The 16,201-nt window shown below is 48.6% G+C and overlaps 1 protein-coding gene across 7 annotated transcripts in view; it reads left to right on the top strand.

Annotated features, from left to right (window-relative positions):
* The window catches only part of sick (sickie), a 1,048,559-nt gene that overhangs the window by 735,397 nt on the left and 296,961 nt on the right, over positions 1–16,201 (top strand). The window contains exon 1 of one of the 7 annotated variants that reach the window (XM_070523279.1): positions 11,756–12,946. The exons of the other annotated variants lie outside the window; for them this stretch is intronic. Coding sequence (XP_070379380.1) covers positions 12,904–12,946 — 43 coding nt within the window. The 5' untranslated portion in view covers positions 11,756–12,903. Of the gene's footprint in view, positions 1–11,755; positions 12,947–16,201 lie in introns of those variants that run through there. 7 annotated transcript variants of the gene reach the window in all.

The raw sequence follows: 16,201 nt of genomic DNA on the forward strand, positions 1-16,201 counted from the left end.
GAACGCAGTTCCGAGTCACGACGGAACAGTGACGTGATAGTGTACGAACCAAAGACGGCCCGAAGGAATGAACAAACTCCACAAAGCGCTCTGTGTTGCGCCTTCAGCTCGTCTGTCTGCCTTGGCTTCCCGCGCTGTTTTACCGTCAAAAGCCACGTTGAACCATCTAGCCAGACTTCGCACGCTTAACGACGTGAAAGTATTACAAAAGACGGGTGTACGTACAGCGCAAGGTGAAGAATCATATAGCCGGTGCAAGAAAGCAAGGGTCATATAGCCAGTGAAACAGACGCTCACCTAATGGAATATCCTAGCCTTTTTCGTTAGTGGCCGCTTTACAAGACAATTCTGGACGGATGGAATGCACTTTCTTCTTCGAGTAGGACCAGTATGGCCTGACAGCTGTCATTGTCGTCGCTTAAGTCCAAACTCTTGAACGTGTTTTGACCCATGCCTGGTCTTTGAGGAATGAGGGATAAAGAGATCGCGACGAAGCTCTGACGAGGCTTCGAGAGCCACAGGTAGTCCTCAATGATGTAATGGCAATGGGGGTACGTCGACGACCTTCCGGTGCTTTGCAAGCCACTGATTTTCCTCCAGTGGGTCGACGAACAAGACTGGTGTGTTTTGGCGCGTTTAACCGTTGAACATATAGAGAAACGTCTGAGAGAGGCGTACATCTACTTATTTATTTATTTATTTATTTATTTATTTATTTATTTATTTATTTATTTATTTATTTATTCAAAGGCCCTGGTGTTTGGTATTACATAGGGGATGGGTGATCACTTCAGTGAAATGTGGATTCAATGGCAGACTTGAAATGATGCGCATCGGAATATGGTGCATGGCCTCGCCGGAAAGGTCATTCCAGTCGCTGGCAGTCTTCACAAAAAAAAGGAATGAATGTGCCCAGTGGTCTGGGCGGGAGGAGGGTACACAACTTTGTCGTGATATAATCGGCAACATTGACGCTGCGCTGGAATGATGGCTGAAGTACTAGGAGCAGAATGACAAAATTTGTGATAAAGACACAGTCTAAAAAAAATTCGCAGTCCCGCCCGAAAGGCAAAGCACCGATTGCGATAGCAAATTAGCAGATAGCTGTACGAAGTAAGGATAGCAATATTATAGGCCGTGTAAACTTGTAAACTTTCGCTTGCTAACTAAATTAACAATGATAAAATGCGTAAGCGTAACTCAACGAGGACGTAGAAAGAAACAGACACATGGAGACAGCGCTTTCTTTGTGTGTCTGCTTCTTCCTACGTCCTTGTTCAGTCGTGCTTACACATTCTATCATGGATTCAAACCAACTAGCCCGCCAACGTGTCTTAACTAAATTAACCAGCACGGTGTCACGCGCGCACAGGTAAACATGAACACACACATTGCTCGATGACAGCGGAAAATTAGAAATCGCGGCAGCAGCCACGAGCCAATTAACAACCGCACATCTATCGCTTCAACGCGTACGAAACGTTGAAATCACAGCGCATACGAACTACCGGCACTACACGCACTCTGCAAACATCGCAGATCGCTTTCAAGACTGGGCCCGTGCGGGCGCGCACTTTAGTTAGCCACGTCGCAGACCGCTATCAAGGCGCACGAGCACCGGCAACGGGTCCCTACGGCGTCCGCCGAAGGCGTTTACTACGCCGTCCTCGATTCGCGTGGCCAACGCCGTAGTAGTCGCCGCGGTTGTGTCCACTCTGCACGGAGCAGGCGGGCGAAGATGGCGAGGAGGATATCGAGGTACTGTAGCAGCCGCCAGAGAAGTGCGCCTCTCCTCCCTCGCCTCACCCCCCTTGCCTGGCGCGCCACAGGAGAGGGCACGCATCTGGGCCATGTTCCTCGCTCGCGCACGCGAGATTGAACCGTGTTCGCCGGCTCAACATCACACGCTTTTACTCATACGGAACCTCACGGCGATGCCAACGTCGATGGCAGAAATCCACCTGAAGTGTCCGTATAATTGATATCGCAATAAAACATGACGCCTTATGTCTAGATTGGAGATTCCTGCTTTTAATTTTAGCTGAGAGACACTAGTGTGGTATGAATAATCAGAGTGAAAAACGAGCTGCACGGATTTGAACTGCTTCTAGAGTGTTAGAAAAGGCTGTTTGGTGTGGGTCCCAAATAGAGCGTGCGTGTTCTAGCTTAGGTCTGAGAAAAGTTAGATAAGTTAATATGTTTAAGGGTGGGGGCACAAAGAGCAAGTGGCGGCGGAAGTAACCAAGCGTGCGACAGGCTTCGTTAGTGATGTTCGTAATATGAGAAGACCAGGAAAGGTTACTTGAAAGTGTAAGGCCAAGGTACTTGCATGAATCCACAGATGATACTTCCTAGTTGCAGAGAATATACTTCGGAGTATGGTGATGCTTCCGCCGATGAAAAGGTACTAGTAAAATCTTCATAGTGTTCAGTGATATTAGCCACATGTTGCTCCAAGTGGTAACTTTGTCAAGATCATCTTGCAATGTGCGGTTGTCGGTACTAGTATGGATTGGCCAACATATGACGCAATCGTCAGCAAAAAGGGGAATGTTAGAAGAAAGTTCAGCGGGTAAACAATTAATATATAAGGGAAAGAAAGGGCCCATAGGACTGTGCCTTGGGGCATTCGGGAAAGAACGGTGCTTTTAGATGGGAAGAGGTTGTTAGCGTACCCAAACTGTTTGTCTGTTAGTTAGGAAATTACGTATACAGTCTAAAACAAGAAGATTAAGGTGCAAGCGAGAAAGTTTTAGGAGAAGCCGTCGATGCGGAACTTTGTCAAACGCCTTTTTGAAATCTAAAGAGAGGGCATGAATTGGGATGTTTTGATAAAGGTTACAGCTTATGCCTTTTGTAAATAGAGCTGATTGGCTATCACAAGATAGACCTTTGCGAAAGCCATGTTGGTCAGGGTGGAAGAAATTGACAAACGTTAGTAATGTAGCAATGTGAGAGTAAAGTGCATGTTCCATTAATATCGAACAGACGCTGGTTAGAGAAATTGGGCGGTAACAGCTGCATAATGATGAAAGAGTCTTTTTTTGGGACTGGTATAACCTTACCCACTTTCCAGTCATCCGGCGACACTCTTGTTGACAAAGACTGCTGAAATATATGACATAAGGTCTCTCTAGTAACATAGTTAGTATTTGTTAAGATTTTGGAATTAATACCATCGATGCCAGCTGACGACGTCAGCTTCAAGGAAACAATAGACTTCTTGATGCCGTCAGAACTAAAGGGGATTGTTGGCATGGTATCGTAATTTAAATATGGGAATTCAGGAAGTTTACCTTCGGGTTCCTTAGTAAACACGTAAGGGAATACATGATCAAGTACTTCGGTACTTTCATGATGAGGAATAGGCTTATGTTGCTCGTCACACAGTGCAGGTGGTTGCGAATGATTTGGATTTTTAATATTCCATAATTGTTTCGAGTTATTTCGCAGAATGTTTCGTAAAGTACTAGACGAAAACATAGCGTTTGACTAGCAAGCAAAAAAACAATTTATGCCATACGCGCTCATAGTCAGAATGCCTAGCAGCGCGTTGAAGCCTTTTCTTTTTATTAAGTACCTTTAGTGCCGTGTTGAAGCACGGTGATGAGTGCTTTTAGGTTATAGTGATAGTAAGTATGTAAGTTTTTATCAGCTCATGTATTTTATTTTTGAAAGTGAACCAGTTAATTTCAACGCAACGTTCTGACAAACCGGTAAAGAACGAGCTGGCAAATGCTGCAAGTTTAATATTCATATCAGTATAGTTGCCTTTGTCGTAAAGCGTAGTAGCTTTTCTAGTTTTAGAGAAGGCAGGAATGCCACATTGGAATGAGGTATGTAGCACTGAATGATAGCTAAGGCCGGGTAAATGCGTTATTGGCATAACATTATCGGAGTGCGAAGTGAGGATAGTACGTCGGAAGACTTATATTGCGCCGCGTGGAGTTACTGACGATTTGTGTTAAGCCAAACGTAAGACATGTATTAATGAAATCTCTTTCAACGGTGTTTTTTGAGGCTGTTTCAGCTATACACAATGTGAAAAAAAAAAGTTGACAATGTGAAATCAGCAGGCAATGGAGCCAACGAAGGCGTATTGAAATTAGCTGGGTTTTCTAATTAGAATATTGCAATTGTCGTAAAAGAAAATCACAGCGGAAAAAAAAGTTAATTTGTCGCCGGTGGGAGTCGAGCCCACGATCTCCTCGTGACACGGCGATGTTAGATCAGTCGCGCTCTTCTACAAATTGCCATTCTCACTGCTAAATGTGACGGCCGACTTGCACTGACCTTTTCGTTATTATTGCTGTATTTCAATGAGACAAAACTGTTAATTATTCCTATGTCTATTTTTGTTCCATTTATTGCAGTTTTATTAAAATGCTATTACTTTTCGCACTTCTTTCATGGTCCTAGTGGTGCCGCGCATACGTCAACACCGGTACCGGTTTGTTATGAAGAGTGAATGATAAGAAAGCAATGGAATCGAGCGAAACCAATTTTTACATTATACATTTTGTTGGCTGACTAAAAAAATGGCTGTGGCTTAGGTAAGGTTAAGCCCAGGATGCGAAGCATACTAGCCTTTATTTTAGTTGTTGAACCACTGTTTAGCCTGGTGAACTGCTGTTTCTTGGCTATATTTGGTTCGGCTAGACGAAGAAACAACTCATGCATTACTGCTTCGCCTTCAAGAGTGGAACGCGACAGCGTTCCCGTCGACCCGCCAAGGGGTGTAAGACAATGGGCTACAGGGCAGCGACTACGCGCCCCGCATTGGACGCGGTGAGCGTCGAGCAAAGCAGCGTTCGGCGCGGCAACGAAATGTGCGCCTGAGCAAGAGACGCACGCCTTAGAAACAGCTCGTTTCTAAGGCAACACCGCATTCACTAGAGGCGCTTTTGTACCGCTTTGAAGCATCGTACTCGTGGCTCAGTGGTAGCGTCTCCGTCCCACACTCCGGAGACCCTGGTTCGATTCCCACCCAGCCCGTCTTGCAAGAGTTGAGCCAAAGCCACTTCTCCTCTGTCGTGACGTCACGGTGTCACGTGGTTTCAAGGCGACACCGCCGCGCCTGAGGAGCTGGGTTGAGCTCTCGTAATATGCTTCGCATAAAAAAAATGCGTGTGCACCTTGCTTTGGGTACGCGTAAAAAAAGCACTGGTAGTCAAAAAAAAACATGGCTGTGGCTTAGCTAAGGTAAAGCCAGGATGCGAAGCATACTAGCCTTTATTTTAGTTGTTGAACCACTGTTTAGCCTGGTGAACTGCTGTTGCTTGGCTATATTTGGTTCGGCTAGACGAAGAAACAACTCATGCGTTACTCTGCTTCGCCTTCAAGAGTGGAACGCGACAGCGTTCCCGTCGACCCGCCAAGGGGTGTAAGACAATGGGCTACGGCGCAGCGACTACGCGCCCCGCATTGGACGCGGTGAGCGTCGAGCAACGCAGCGTTCGGCGCGGCAACGAAATGTGCGCCTGAGCAAGCGACGCACGCCTGAGCCTTAGAAACAGCTCGTTTCTAAGGCAACACCGCATTCACTAGAGGCGCTTTTGTACCGCTTTGAAGCATCGTAGTCGTGGCTCAGTGGTAGCGTCTCCGTCTCACACTCCGGAGACCCTGGTTCGATTCCCACCCAGCCCATCTTGCAAGAGGTGAGCCAAAGCCACCTGGAAAATCAGTCTCTGTAGCACGCCGCAGCCTTCGCTTCTCATTCCAACGAGCAGCTCTGTCTCCAGGAGGCATCTCACCTCGTGAGCATAGTCGTGAGTGTCTAGCAGAGGCAAGCGCAGCTGCTTATATACCGCCGCGCCGCCGCGAGCGACGGCGCGAGTTGGAGCCCCATTTCTCCTCTGTCGTGACGTCACGGTGTCACGTGGTATTGAAGGCGACACCGCCGCGCCTGAGGAGCTGGGTTGAGCTCTATTAATATGCTTCGCATAATATTTCCGGAGCCCTTATGGCGGTCCTCATGTGTCACAACATAGTGCGCAGTTGTTCCCCGAAGAGACGCTGCCCTTCTGTGTAGGCTATGGTTGGGCGTCGCGTTTACCAATGCCTACGCGTTCCGCATAGAGATGGCCGACACCGCAGCATGTGGCGACTGCGCCGACGCGGAAACGAGTCGTCATGCTCTATGCCAGTGGCCGCAGTGCAGTGTGCAGAGACAATCGCTTTCCGTCGTGCTGAACCAGTTGGACGACCAGCCTCTGTCGGAGGAAAGAATTCTGAAGCATCGACGCGACTTGACATCGCATCAGAAGGCCGTGCAAGCGCTACTACGCTTCTTTAGATTGACCGGCGTATGTGAACGCTTGTGATTGGTGCGCCTTTTCTGTTACCTGTTTCCTTTTTTTCATTTTCTTTCGTTTTTTTTCTTTTCATTTTTTGTCCTCTTGCTCTTACAACCCTCCTATTCTAAACCCTAGAGCAGGGTAGCAAGCGGGAAACTAGCCTCTGGTTAATCTCCCTGCGTTTCCTCTCTTTATCTCTTGTGCGGTTTCGAAACGCTAAACCCTACGATTTTATTTTAGAACTCAGCTCTTAGGCGGCCGTTCCTGCGTAGAGAATCGGGTTGCCTCGTCGTCCCTTGGCGTAACCAAACAAACGAGCACAGCGAACGATGAAAGAGCGAACGCGGAGCACAGCGGTGGATGAAAGACGGTGAGCGCAATGACAGCCCGAGGAGGAAAGCGGAGGAGAGGGTGCAGCGGAACAATGAGGAGGGGGAAAGCGGTGTAAGCCACCTTGAAGCACGACCAGATGGCGCTCACGTCCTTGCATCCACGGCAGCGGCGGCACCGGTCGTGCGGGGGAAGAAAAAGAACCAGAAAGCCCGCCTTCGCGCTCAGCGTTTGCCGCAAGCGTTTCACGGTAAATAGGGCAGTTGAATAAGCTGCAGTTACCTGGAAGCGGCAACTGTGAGTGGCCAGTCCATTTACAGCACCGCGCGTCGCGGCTCTGACAGTCGGTGCGGTGATCGATGCGATGCCTCAATACATCGCGAAATGAGAACACGTGCTCCCTAACACTCCCTAATAGGCAGTTTGAGCTGCGCTCAAATTTCCTATTAGGGAGTACCGTAATCGTCGGTAATTTTTTTCATGTTGGACATGAACCCACCTTTCGATAAATTTCACTTTACGCTGGAATCGTTTGTAGCAACAGATGCCTGCCTATCACAATGGCGTATACATGAATCCAGCGAAGTCGCTCCGCCAATGACAGACAGCACTTACGAACGAGAAGGAGGATGAATAAGTTTTACTGAATGACCGGGCTTTCTTCTCAGCCCTACGTGAGTGCGCGTGGTTTCTTGTTCCAGGAAACAATAGACCTCCACTGCTTGTTGTGCCCGCGTGACCAGCATAAGCTGGTTACTGAGGTCTGGACTCGTCAGCCCGGGCCTCCCATCTTGGTGCTCGGATACTTCGCATGTAGCACTGCGCGATGGAGAAGCTTTCGAATTTAAATTCTTGGGTTTTACATGACAAAACCACGGTATGATTATGAGGCACGCCTTAGTGGGGTACTCCGGAATAAATGTGACTATCGGAAACTCTTTAACGTGCATTGGATGAAAGGTACACGGGCATTTTCGCATTTAGCACCCGTCGATCGAAATGCGGCCGCCGCGGCCGGGATTCGATCCCGTGCCCTCGGGCTCAGCAGCGCAACGCCAAAGCCATTTCACGCCATCACGGCGGGTAGAAGCTTTGTGAATTCGATCCCGTCAATACTTAAAGACAGGTGAGATTGCTCGTCGCAGCCGCACGACAGGTTACGTGTTTTGACTGTGTGCGTAGCGTCGGCATGAACTCGGGCTACGACAAAAAGCGCGCCTTCCAGGGGCGCTTGTCTTTCTCGCAGATCTAATCCCCCTCCCAAGTGCCGACGTACGGGCGTAGCGCACACAACGCCGCACGCATGATAGACTGATCCGTGGAAAAAAGCCGGCGCCGCCACGGCTTTGTGCCCTCTCTCCGGCACATCGGCGGGTATAGTTGGTATAGTGGCGAGCGCTCGAGATTTATGTATCCTCAAAAAACACCATCGGTAAGATTGTGTTATTGCTTCGGCAAGCTTTGTCGAGTCGTGTTTTCATATAGATAACCTGTACGCGTCTTTCTCGGAAAGCGGCTTCGCAATCTCCGCGGGAAATGTCTGCAAGAATAGAGATGAAAGACGACGATGAAGGTACTGTATCTAGGTAAAAGGTTGCTTTCGATTTTCCTTAGTTTTTGTTGCCACATGAAGAGGCTCTGATTCTGGACACTGTATTATAGGTTCGGGAACATTTGTTTTTATACCACAGCTCTAGTCGCCTTTTGCGCATACATAACTTATCAAAAGATGTCATACGTGTCCATGCACGAGATCCTGGTTGATTGAAAGCACTGATAAAAGCAGCAATAAAGAAAACAGAAGAAAATTTCCGTCGGTCCGGCGGCATCCGTAGTGCAGTTCAAGGCGGCTTACTGGTTTTCGCAATCGTCGCCCTGAGGAGCACGTACGATGCGCACACTGTCAAGGAGCGTTTAAAATAAAACTAATCTCCGGGGATTACGGTGCTCCCTAACGCGAAGTTTGAGCGGAGCTCTGCAAGTGTTTTCACGATATATATATTGGCTGGCGCGGACAACCTGTCTCGTGCGGCACATTTCAAACGGAGCGAAAATTGGCGCGATTGCCTCTCTAATCGGGAAATTGCGAGCGGCAGCGTGTGGGTGACGCGTGGGACGATTCCCATCAGCCCCCGCAGACAACCTCCGCTCACGCAGCGCTATGTTTCCATGTGGTATCGATCGACGCGCTCACCGCATGCCATCGGTGAACAGACGACAGCGCGCTGCTCTGGCGCCATCTTTTAGCGGTCGCCGCCGCAGAGCCCGTCTCGAGCGGCACTATGCTTTTCTTCTCACGCCTTTCGCCATACCCTTCTCTTCCGCTTTCCTTCTCCTCCTCTTTGCGATCGCCGTCTTTCATATCTCCCGCTGCGCTCCGCGCTCGTTTGTTCACCCTTCGATGCGCTTGTTCGCTCAGTTACTCCGAGGCCCGATGCAGACGCGAAACGCAGGTACGTGTACCTGAAGATATGAACGGGCGCTCTGAAATTCCGCCTCCATTCGACCCTGTGAACGCGGATGTAAAGCAAAGAGGTTGCCGACGTTACACATGCACCACCACTACAAGCGACCTACTCCATGCGCGCGCGCACGCGTGAGGAAGTGCACCATGCATCCTTATTCTGCAGGTCCTCTGCCAAGCGCAAGTACATTATTGAACTAAATGAACGCCTAAAACTAAATTGCGTCATTAAAATGCGGAAAGTAATGCTTGCTTGCAAGGTGCAGATATGATAGCTTCGGATTGTTATTCGAATGTGTGGGAAAACATAAATTTGTTACGCGGGAACTGAAAGACTAAGCACCTTTTCAGCTGCCTTGTGAGGTCTGTCCGAGTGGCCGCTGCGATTAGGTGGCGGTACCGTTAGAACAGCATGCATCCTTATTCTTGTAGGCCATCCGCCTAGCGCAAGTGCGTTATTCAACTAATTCAACTTCTAAAAGAAGTACTTCATAAAATTCGTAAGTTACAACCTACAGACAACTTGCAGACATGATAACATCGGATTGCAATTCGTATATACGAGAAAACGTAATTCCGTTACACGGAAGCTCAAACACAAAGCCTTCCAACCGCCGTTTGCTTTTGTGCGAGCACCGCGCACGCGGACAAGAAAAATCCCGACCAACTAAAAAAATATGTATATATATTGTGATCGTTTTTATCTATTCGTAAAACCTTGCTCCCTGTCTCCTCCACTGCAATTCCTTTTGGCTCTTGTAGGTAATAAATAAATAAACAAGTAAATAAATAAATAAACTAGAGTCTAAGACCTTGGCTGTAAATTTTATTTTACAACTTCTCCGGGAAAGCTCGCATGTCGTGTGGTTTCTTTCTCTTCTGAATCTGTGGCGCTGGTATCGGATATGTTCGCAACGCTGCACGTACGTTTGCACAATCCAAATGCCCATTCCAGCTGTCGTCATAAGAATATTGAACAACGTGTCTCGGACTACATCCTGATTTATTCTAGTGCTAGCGACGGCAACAACATCGAAGCACCAGTTAAACGCGGCTAGTATAAGAAAACGCAATTAGGAAAGCGCAATTAGAAAACTTCGCTTCGGCTTTGCGCTCGACGAATCTGAAGAAGTTGTAATAACACGGAACCTACGTACGGTATCGTCAGAAGGGAACAGGCTCATTGTAGGTCGAACGTAATCCCTGCTTATAAATGTACCTTTCATTCGTAGGCCCAACAGCACAGCGCTCGTCCTGTATTCTACCTAAGTCTTCCTCGTTCCTTTTCGCGCTGATTGCAGTGAATGCAATCCCTCTCTAGCTTGTTCATGCGCTGGTTGAGCGCTGGGAAACGTTCGCGCTTGTACTTAATCCGGGAAGCAGGAAGTTTGCTTTATTACTGAACTGAAGAAATAAAATCTTTACAGCTTCTTCTTTATTTGTTCTTGTTTTATTTTTATTTTATTTTTTTCCTTATCTTTCTGACTGTGCACTCTCCGTCTTAGCTGATTCTGTCGAGTGAACTTTCGTCCACCGCTTATGTATCTGCGTTTGGCTCTGTGGAGGCAATAAAGGAGTGGCCTGCGTGCAGAATATGGCCAATATTTGCACTGCGGGATCCCGTACCGACCAATCACAAGAGATCGGTACTATGGACGCCTTATTTGCCCTGTGCGAAAGTAGACTCGCTGCCATCTTTCTAGGAACCTCAGGGCCCGTTCATCGAGAAATGGAAACCAATGTTTGAATACTCGTAAAGCACACTGCTCCACAGCGCTCTGCAGAATCTACTTGCGTTTTCTTATAGTACATGAACAGGCCAAGTTCACCGACCGTTCAGTGGCACACGTACAACACATGCAATGGATTAGCGGGAACTGCAGTTAGTTTGTGCAGTTTTTGCCGCTTCAAGACGACTGGCGAACAAATAGAACGAGCCGAGCAGTAGCCGGGCGTTACGCAAGACGTAGCATGCGCGGTTTTCATTTCCTCGTCGAAAGGGAAGAGCCCGACGCTCTAGAGCCGAGGAGCGCGACAGAGCGTGTTTTATTGCTCCGTCTCTACGCAGCCGACCATTCTCGCGTTCCAGCCTTTCGCTATTTCAAACGCTCTGGATGCAGCGCGTATCTTTTCTTCCTCCTTGTTTCGTCTGCCTTGTATCGTCCGTCTGCTTAGCGTATTCGTCCTTCTGCCTGCATCGTATATCCGTCTGTTTGATGCGGTTCGTCTGTTGCTGGCGCGCCCCTTTCTTTCGTCTGCTTGCCTCCGTCGTTTGCTTGCACTCCTTCTCCTTGTGCTATGGTCTCCAGCGGCGCCGCGAAATACGTCGCCGCGGGCGTCAAAACGCAGCAGGAAACGATCTAAATGACAGTTTTTTATCCCGTCACGTGCGACGATGCGCTGAGTGCGTCCTGAAGCGGGTAGGCTGTGCGCGAAGCGTAAAAGAAACTCCTCGCTTACATAACCGTTGCCCGCGATGCATGTGCGTGCGAAGGAGAGTATGCGGTGCGGTTTGTGAAGAGAGGTGGTGGCGAGGGGCCAGCGAGAATGCTAGAAATAAAAAGCACAAGCCTTCTTTCCTTCTCGCAGCTTCTTGGCGTGGCGAGAAGGGTCTCCGTATGCCGTTCCGAGGTCTGGCAGAGCGAGTACAGTAGTAGGCAGGCCTTCCGTTGCGGCTGTTCGTGCGGTAGGCGCGCACGGCGCAAGTTTGTGTGGCCGTGAAAGCGCGTGTAGGAGACCGCGAACGCGTTCAAAATTGGTTATTTCTCTTGCTCCCGCGAACGAGAATAATGCGGCGGCATCGTTAACTTTCACATCGCCGTTTGAACATCGCACTCTATCAGGAGGTGACAAGAGTTGCAAGATTTTGCCGCACCCATCAACACGCGGTGCAACAACCATCGGAAACAACAGTGCGACGTATGGACGTCTGCGCGTAGTGCGTCGCCCTTCACCTTCCTTTTCGGATGCGTCCTATCGCCTGCATCCGATGCGCGGAGCCACCACTGTCACGGCTGTCACGTTGTCGTCTGCTCGACCGTGGACCGCGCGCCGCTCGGAAGTGACGTCATCGCGCGACTCGCGCGTGCGCCTTTTGTCGCGGGAAAAGAGAGCCGTTGTCGTCTGCACGGCATCGCGCGTTGTCGACTGCGTGCCACGCCAGACGGCCGCGTCTTCGAAACCGACGACAAACCGAAGTGACCGACCCCGAAACAATGCAGCTGTCATCACGTTTTCTACGGTGTGATCGATCGTGAAATCCAACTCCTTGCATCAATTTTCTTTTTGTCGCTAAGTGTGGACAGCGCTGCGGGATTCGAAGCCGGTTTCCGCAGCGAAAACACGGATGCCTCTGTTCCGTCTGGGCGAACGGTAGACGTATGTTCCTTCTGCCAGCTGCGAGCGTGTTTGCAAACACCTGCAGGATTCCGATTTCGCTTCCAACGCTCCGATGGTGCGCGAGTGTGTCAGCGACTGTTTCTAGTGAATGTGACGCGCTGCTTCCGGTCTTGAGGGCCACTGGCTGGCTCATCTAGCGCATCCAGACTGTAACGGACGCGCGCAATTCCGATTTGTCCGTCGGAAGCGAAACCCTACCCTGCGAGAAACGACTTCCGCGTCGACTTCGACCGGCGCCTTAGGTCCTCGGCACCGGATAACCATCCCTCCGTGCAGTGAGCCTGACGTCAGGTCTTCAAGGTGACGACGCCGGCGCTCCAATTTTAGTTGCCGTGTTCCGGACACTACGACCGTCGTGCTCAGCGGCTGCTGTTATTCTGGTGTTGTGTATCGTGAGTGCGACAGACGACAGACATGGCAGCCGTCGCGCAAAGAAGGCAGATTCGAAGGCCCACGGGTGAGCTTGTTGTTCACGTGTTCTCTCACCGCTTTGCTGTCTTTTGAAACGTCAATACGGATGGACATTGACACAGACAAAGTACCTCAGAGATTAGCACTATGCGCACAGTATATGTCATAATCACTCCTCTATGTTCCAGTGATAAAGGGACACAACAGAGAAGAATGATTTCTTCTGTATTAGTAAATAGCCCTTCCAAAGTGACAAGAACACCACTCTTACCGCAAGAAAACGCTTGGTAGGCCAGAAAAAGGGGAAAAGCGAAAGACGGGTGGCACCTCCTCCTTGAAATTCCCGCACTGCCCGCCATGAATACATGGATTTTGACGACGTCTGCTAGGGAATAGGTAATTATTTAGCGCCAAAGATAGACTAGATTGTCTTCTAAAGGAACCGAAGACTGAATATGACAAGTTTCGGAAATGTTTACTCAGTCAATGCCGCCAAAATGCGAAAAGTTACTTCGAAATACGTGACGTCACACTGACATACGGCCATTCTGGTTTCGGCGCGAAATTCAAAAAATAAACCTCTGACCTTCATTTTCTCTTCTAATAATCGACCTATTATCGTGAAATTAACGACAACAGAGCTTTAAAAGACTATTCTATGAGTCTAAACTCATTTATTATCACACTTTAGTGTCCCTTTAGGGCGTACACCTTCGAAGGAGTGGTTCCTTAATCTAACGTAACGGAGGGCTACGAATTTATCTGTGTCTCCGGTAACCCGAACAGCAATGCACAGCTGTGTTCAAGAGAACAGAAATCTTGAGCATTGCGTATGCAACGATTCGTTTGGTTGTATGACTGGGGTTACTAGGTCATGGGGTGGAATACATTGCAGCGGAACTGCTTAGCGCAGTTTTTCATTTTGGCGTGCTGAGTCTTTCTTTCTTTCTTTCTTTCTTTCTTTCTTTCTTTCTTTCTTTCTTTCTTTCTTTCTTTCTTTCTTTCTTTCTTTCTTTCTTTCTTTTTTAATTTCCTTGCGCGGCCTTATAATGGTTCCAAAACACCACAAATGCGGTAAAGGTTGAATTTCTGGCTGAACCATTTGTCTATAAGTTAATTTCCTCTCACCCGAATCAATTATGGGTTGGCGTGTTCATATGAAAGCAATCTTTGGCAAACGCAAAAGCCGGTTAAGAGCAATTAGCTGGTTTGAGACGAGGACCCAATTGCAGTTGAAAAATCATTGCAGTGGAACTCTACTCGGGTATATTCAAATGAAATTAGACAAACTGAACCGTTGCCAACCAAGAAGGGTTGATTTTTGGCAAAGCCTTCTTGGTTGAAGATTACTTAATTTGCCTAATTTCAAGCTTTCTCCGAGCAAACTGATATCAGTCGAATGCTCACCGCCGATATACGAGCCACGTGACACCACAGTTTCACTTTAATCGGGTAGGAAGAAGCTTTCTAATTGTCGTCTTTTAATGTCCCGTTACATGCAATGTCGTGAATTAGCGCAACTTTAATTCTGCAATTGGCAGGCGCATTTCTTGAGCACTAGCAGAATAAACTGCCTTACGTATTTCGTAATGTGCTCGCCTTTTTCAGGTTCCGTAATCACGGGACAAAAATGCTCACGATGAAGTTAATAGAAACATCTTGGTACAAGTCGACAGACATATAAGCTCCTCTCGAAGATATGTGTTCGATCATACGTCGAATAATCTCTGCTACTACATACAATTATATATTTGCTGCGAACTCTGTACATCGCCACATCTTTTCATTTAAGCGTTCTGCACACTCCAGAACATAAAGAAAAAAATAACTCCCATTAGTAACTATTTCTAACTTAGAGTTTAAAAATACAGTTACGGTTCGATATGCCTGTCTTGGCTTCATTTGCATACCTGGGGCCGAACTCACAAAGGGTTTCGCTCGTAACTGATGTCTGCCCTTGGCAGGCGACCTTCGCTAATAATGTGTTCGCGGTCAGTATTTGCGAGAATTGGCTGTTACAAAAAAAAAAGAGTATATAAAAATTGACGCCGGGAGTCAACGACGTACCGGAACGCGAACAGCGAGCTATTCTCTTTCACTCGACAATCGAGTGAAAATCGTTCCTGTCCGTAGTACGGTGCGTTCCGCCGGCTATACCACAAGGGTCGCGTCGATGCCGAACGGCGCCGCGTTCGCCCGAACGCCCGAAATACGCGCCAAAATACGCCCGAAATACGCGCCATGTGGTTGCCACTTGCTGTCCCACGTGCACAGTGAACACGCACGCGCAACTTGACGCGTTCTGTTTTATCAGTTCTAGTTATCGTTTGTGGAAGAGTGTCGTTCGAGGGCACACAGTATACCGCGATTTATTTCGCTGCATTCTATTCTATACGCTTATCGTCCCGCCACACACGAGCAGCCTGCCCTTGACGATAGCCCTAGCCTATCGCCACTTGGACTAATCTAGAGACATCTGCGAGGAATGGAACTGGATATATCCGTCTCATTATCCCGGCCCTCGCCTTTAGAATTCAGTCACCGCACGCAGCATGTATCTAACGCGCTTTGTGTCTGCGGGCGTTGTGCCTTGCAGGCTCGATGCAAGAAGCAAGAGCGAGCCTAATCGCATCCGGCGCACAATGCATGCGTGACGCAGCTCTCCTGAGTCTGCTCCTATATACCACGCCGCAAGTGACGCACAAAGTCGCGCTTATTCATTTTTATTCGCCCTCGGGCGACAGCACCGCGTGCTTAAGGCGTCTGGCTGCCAGCTGCGGCTGGGGTGCTTTGGCTACGGACTTGAAACGACGTTTATGCCGTGCCAACAAAGGTACCACATAAGGGCCGTATATAATACGGTGCTTACGTAAAATATTTTCGTAAGAGTATGCGTGACGGCTAATATAGTGATGCCGGACATGTTACGAGCGAGGCAGGTCAGTCGCAGTGTGGTATTTAATGCGAAACCATTATGTGCCCCGTTACGCGAAAATCCGGCGTTGTAGTCGGCGGCGGGACGGAACGATGGTACCAAAAATGGCCGACCGCAAAAAGTAAAACCACGTAAAAAAATTACTCGAACTTATGTCAGATTATTCTGGGAGGTTGCTGCAAATGAAATTAATGCCCTTGAGGATAATATTAGGTGAATATCGGTCTGGGTGGGATTCGGACCCACGACTCCGGGGTGCACGAGCGCACTTCCCCGATGCCAGGAATTTCTTTTTTTTTTTGTTGTTCTTTATTGCCCGCGACTCCGGGGTGCGAGACGACCGCACTTCCCCGATGCCACGACTGT

This window comes from Dermacentor albipictus, chromosome 8 (assembly GCF_038994185.2).
Source record: "Dermacentor albipictus isolate Rhodes 1998 colony chromosome 8, USDA_Dalb.pri_finalv2, whole genome shotgun sequence".
Classification (NCBI taxonomy): domain Eukaryota; kingdom Metazoa; phylum Arthropoda; class Arachnida; order Ixodida; family Ixodidae; genus Dermacentor; species Dermacentor albipictus.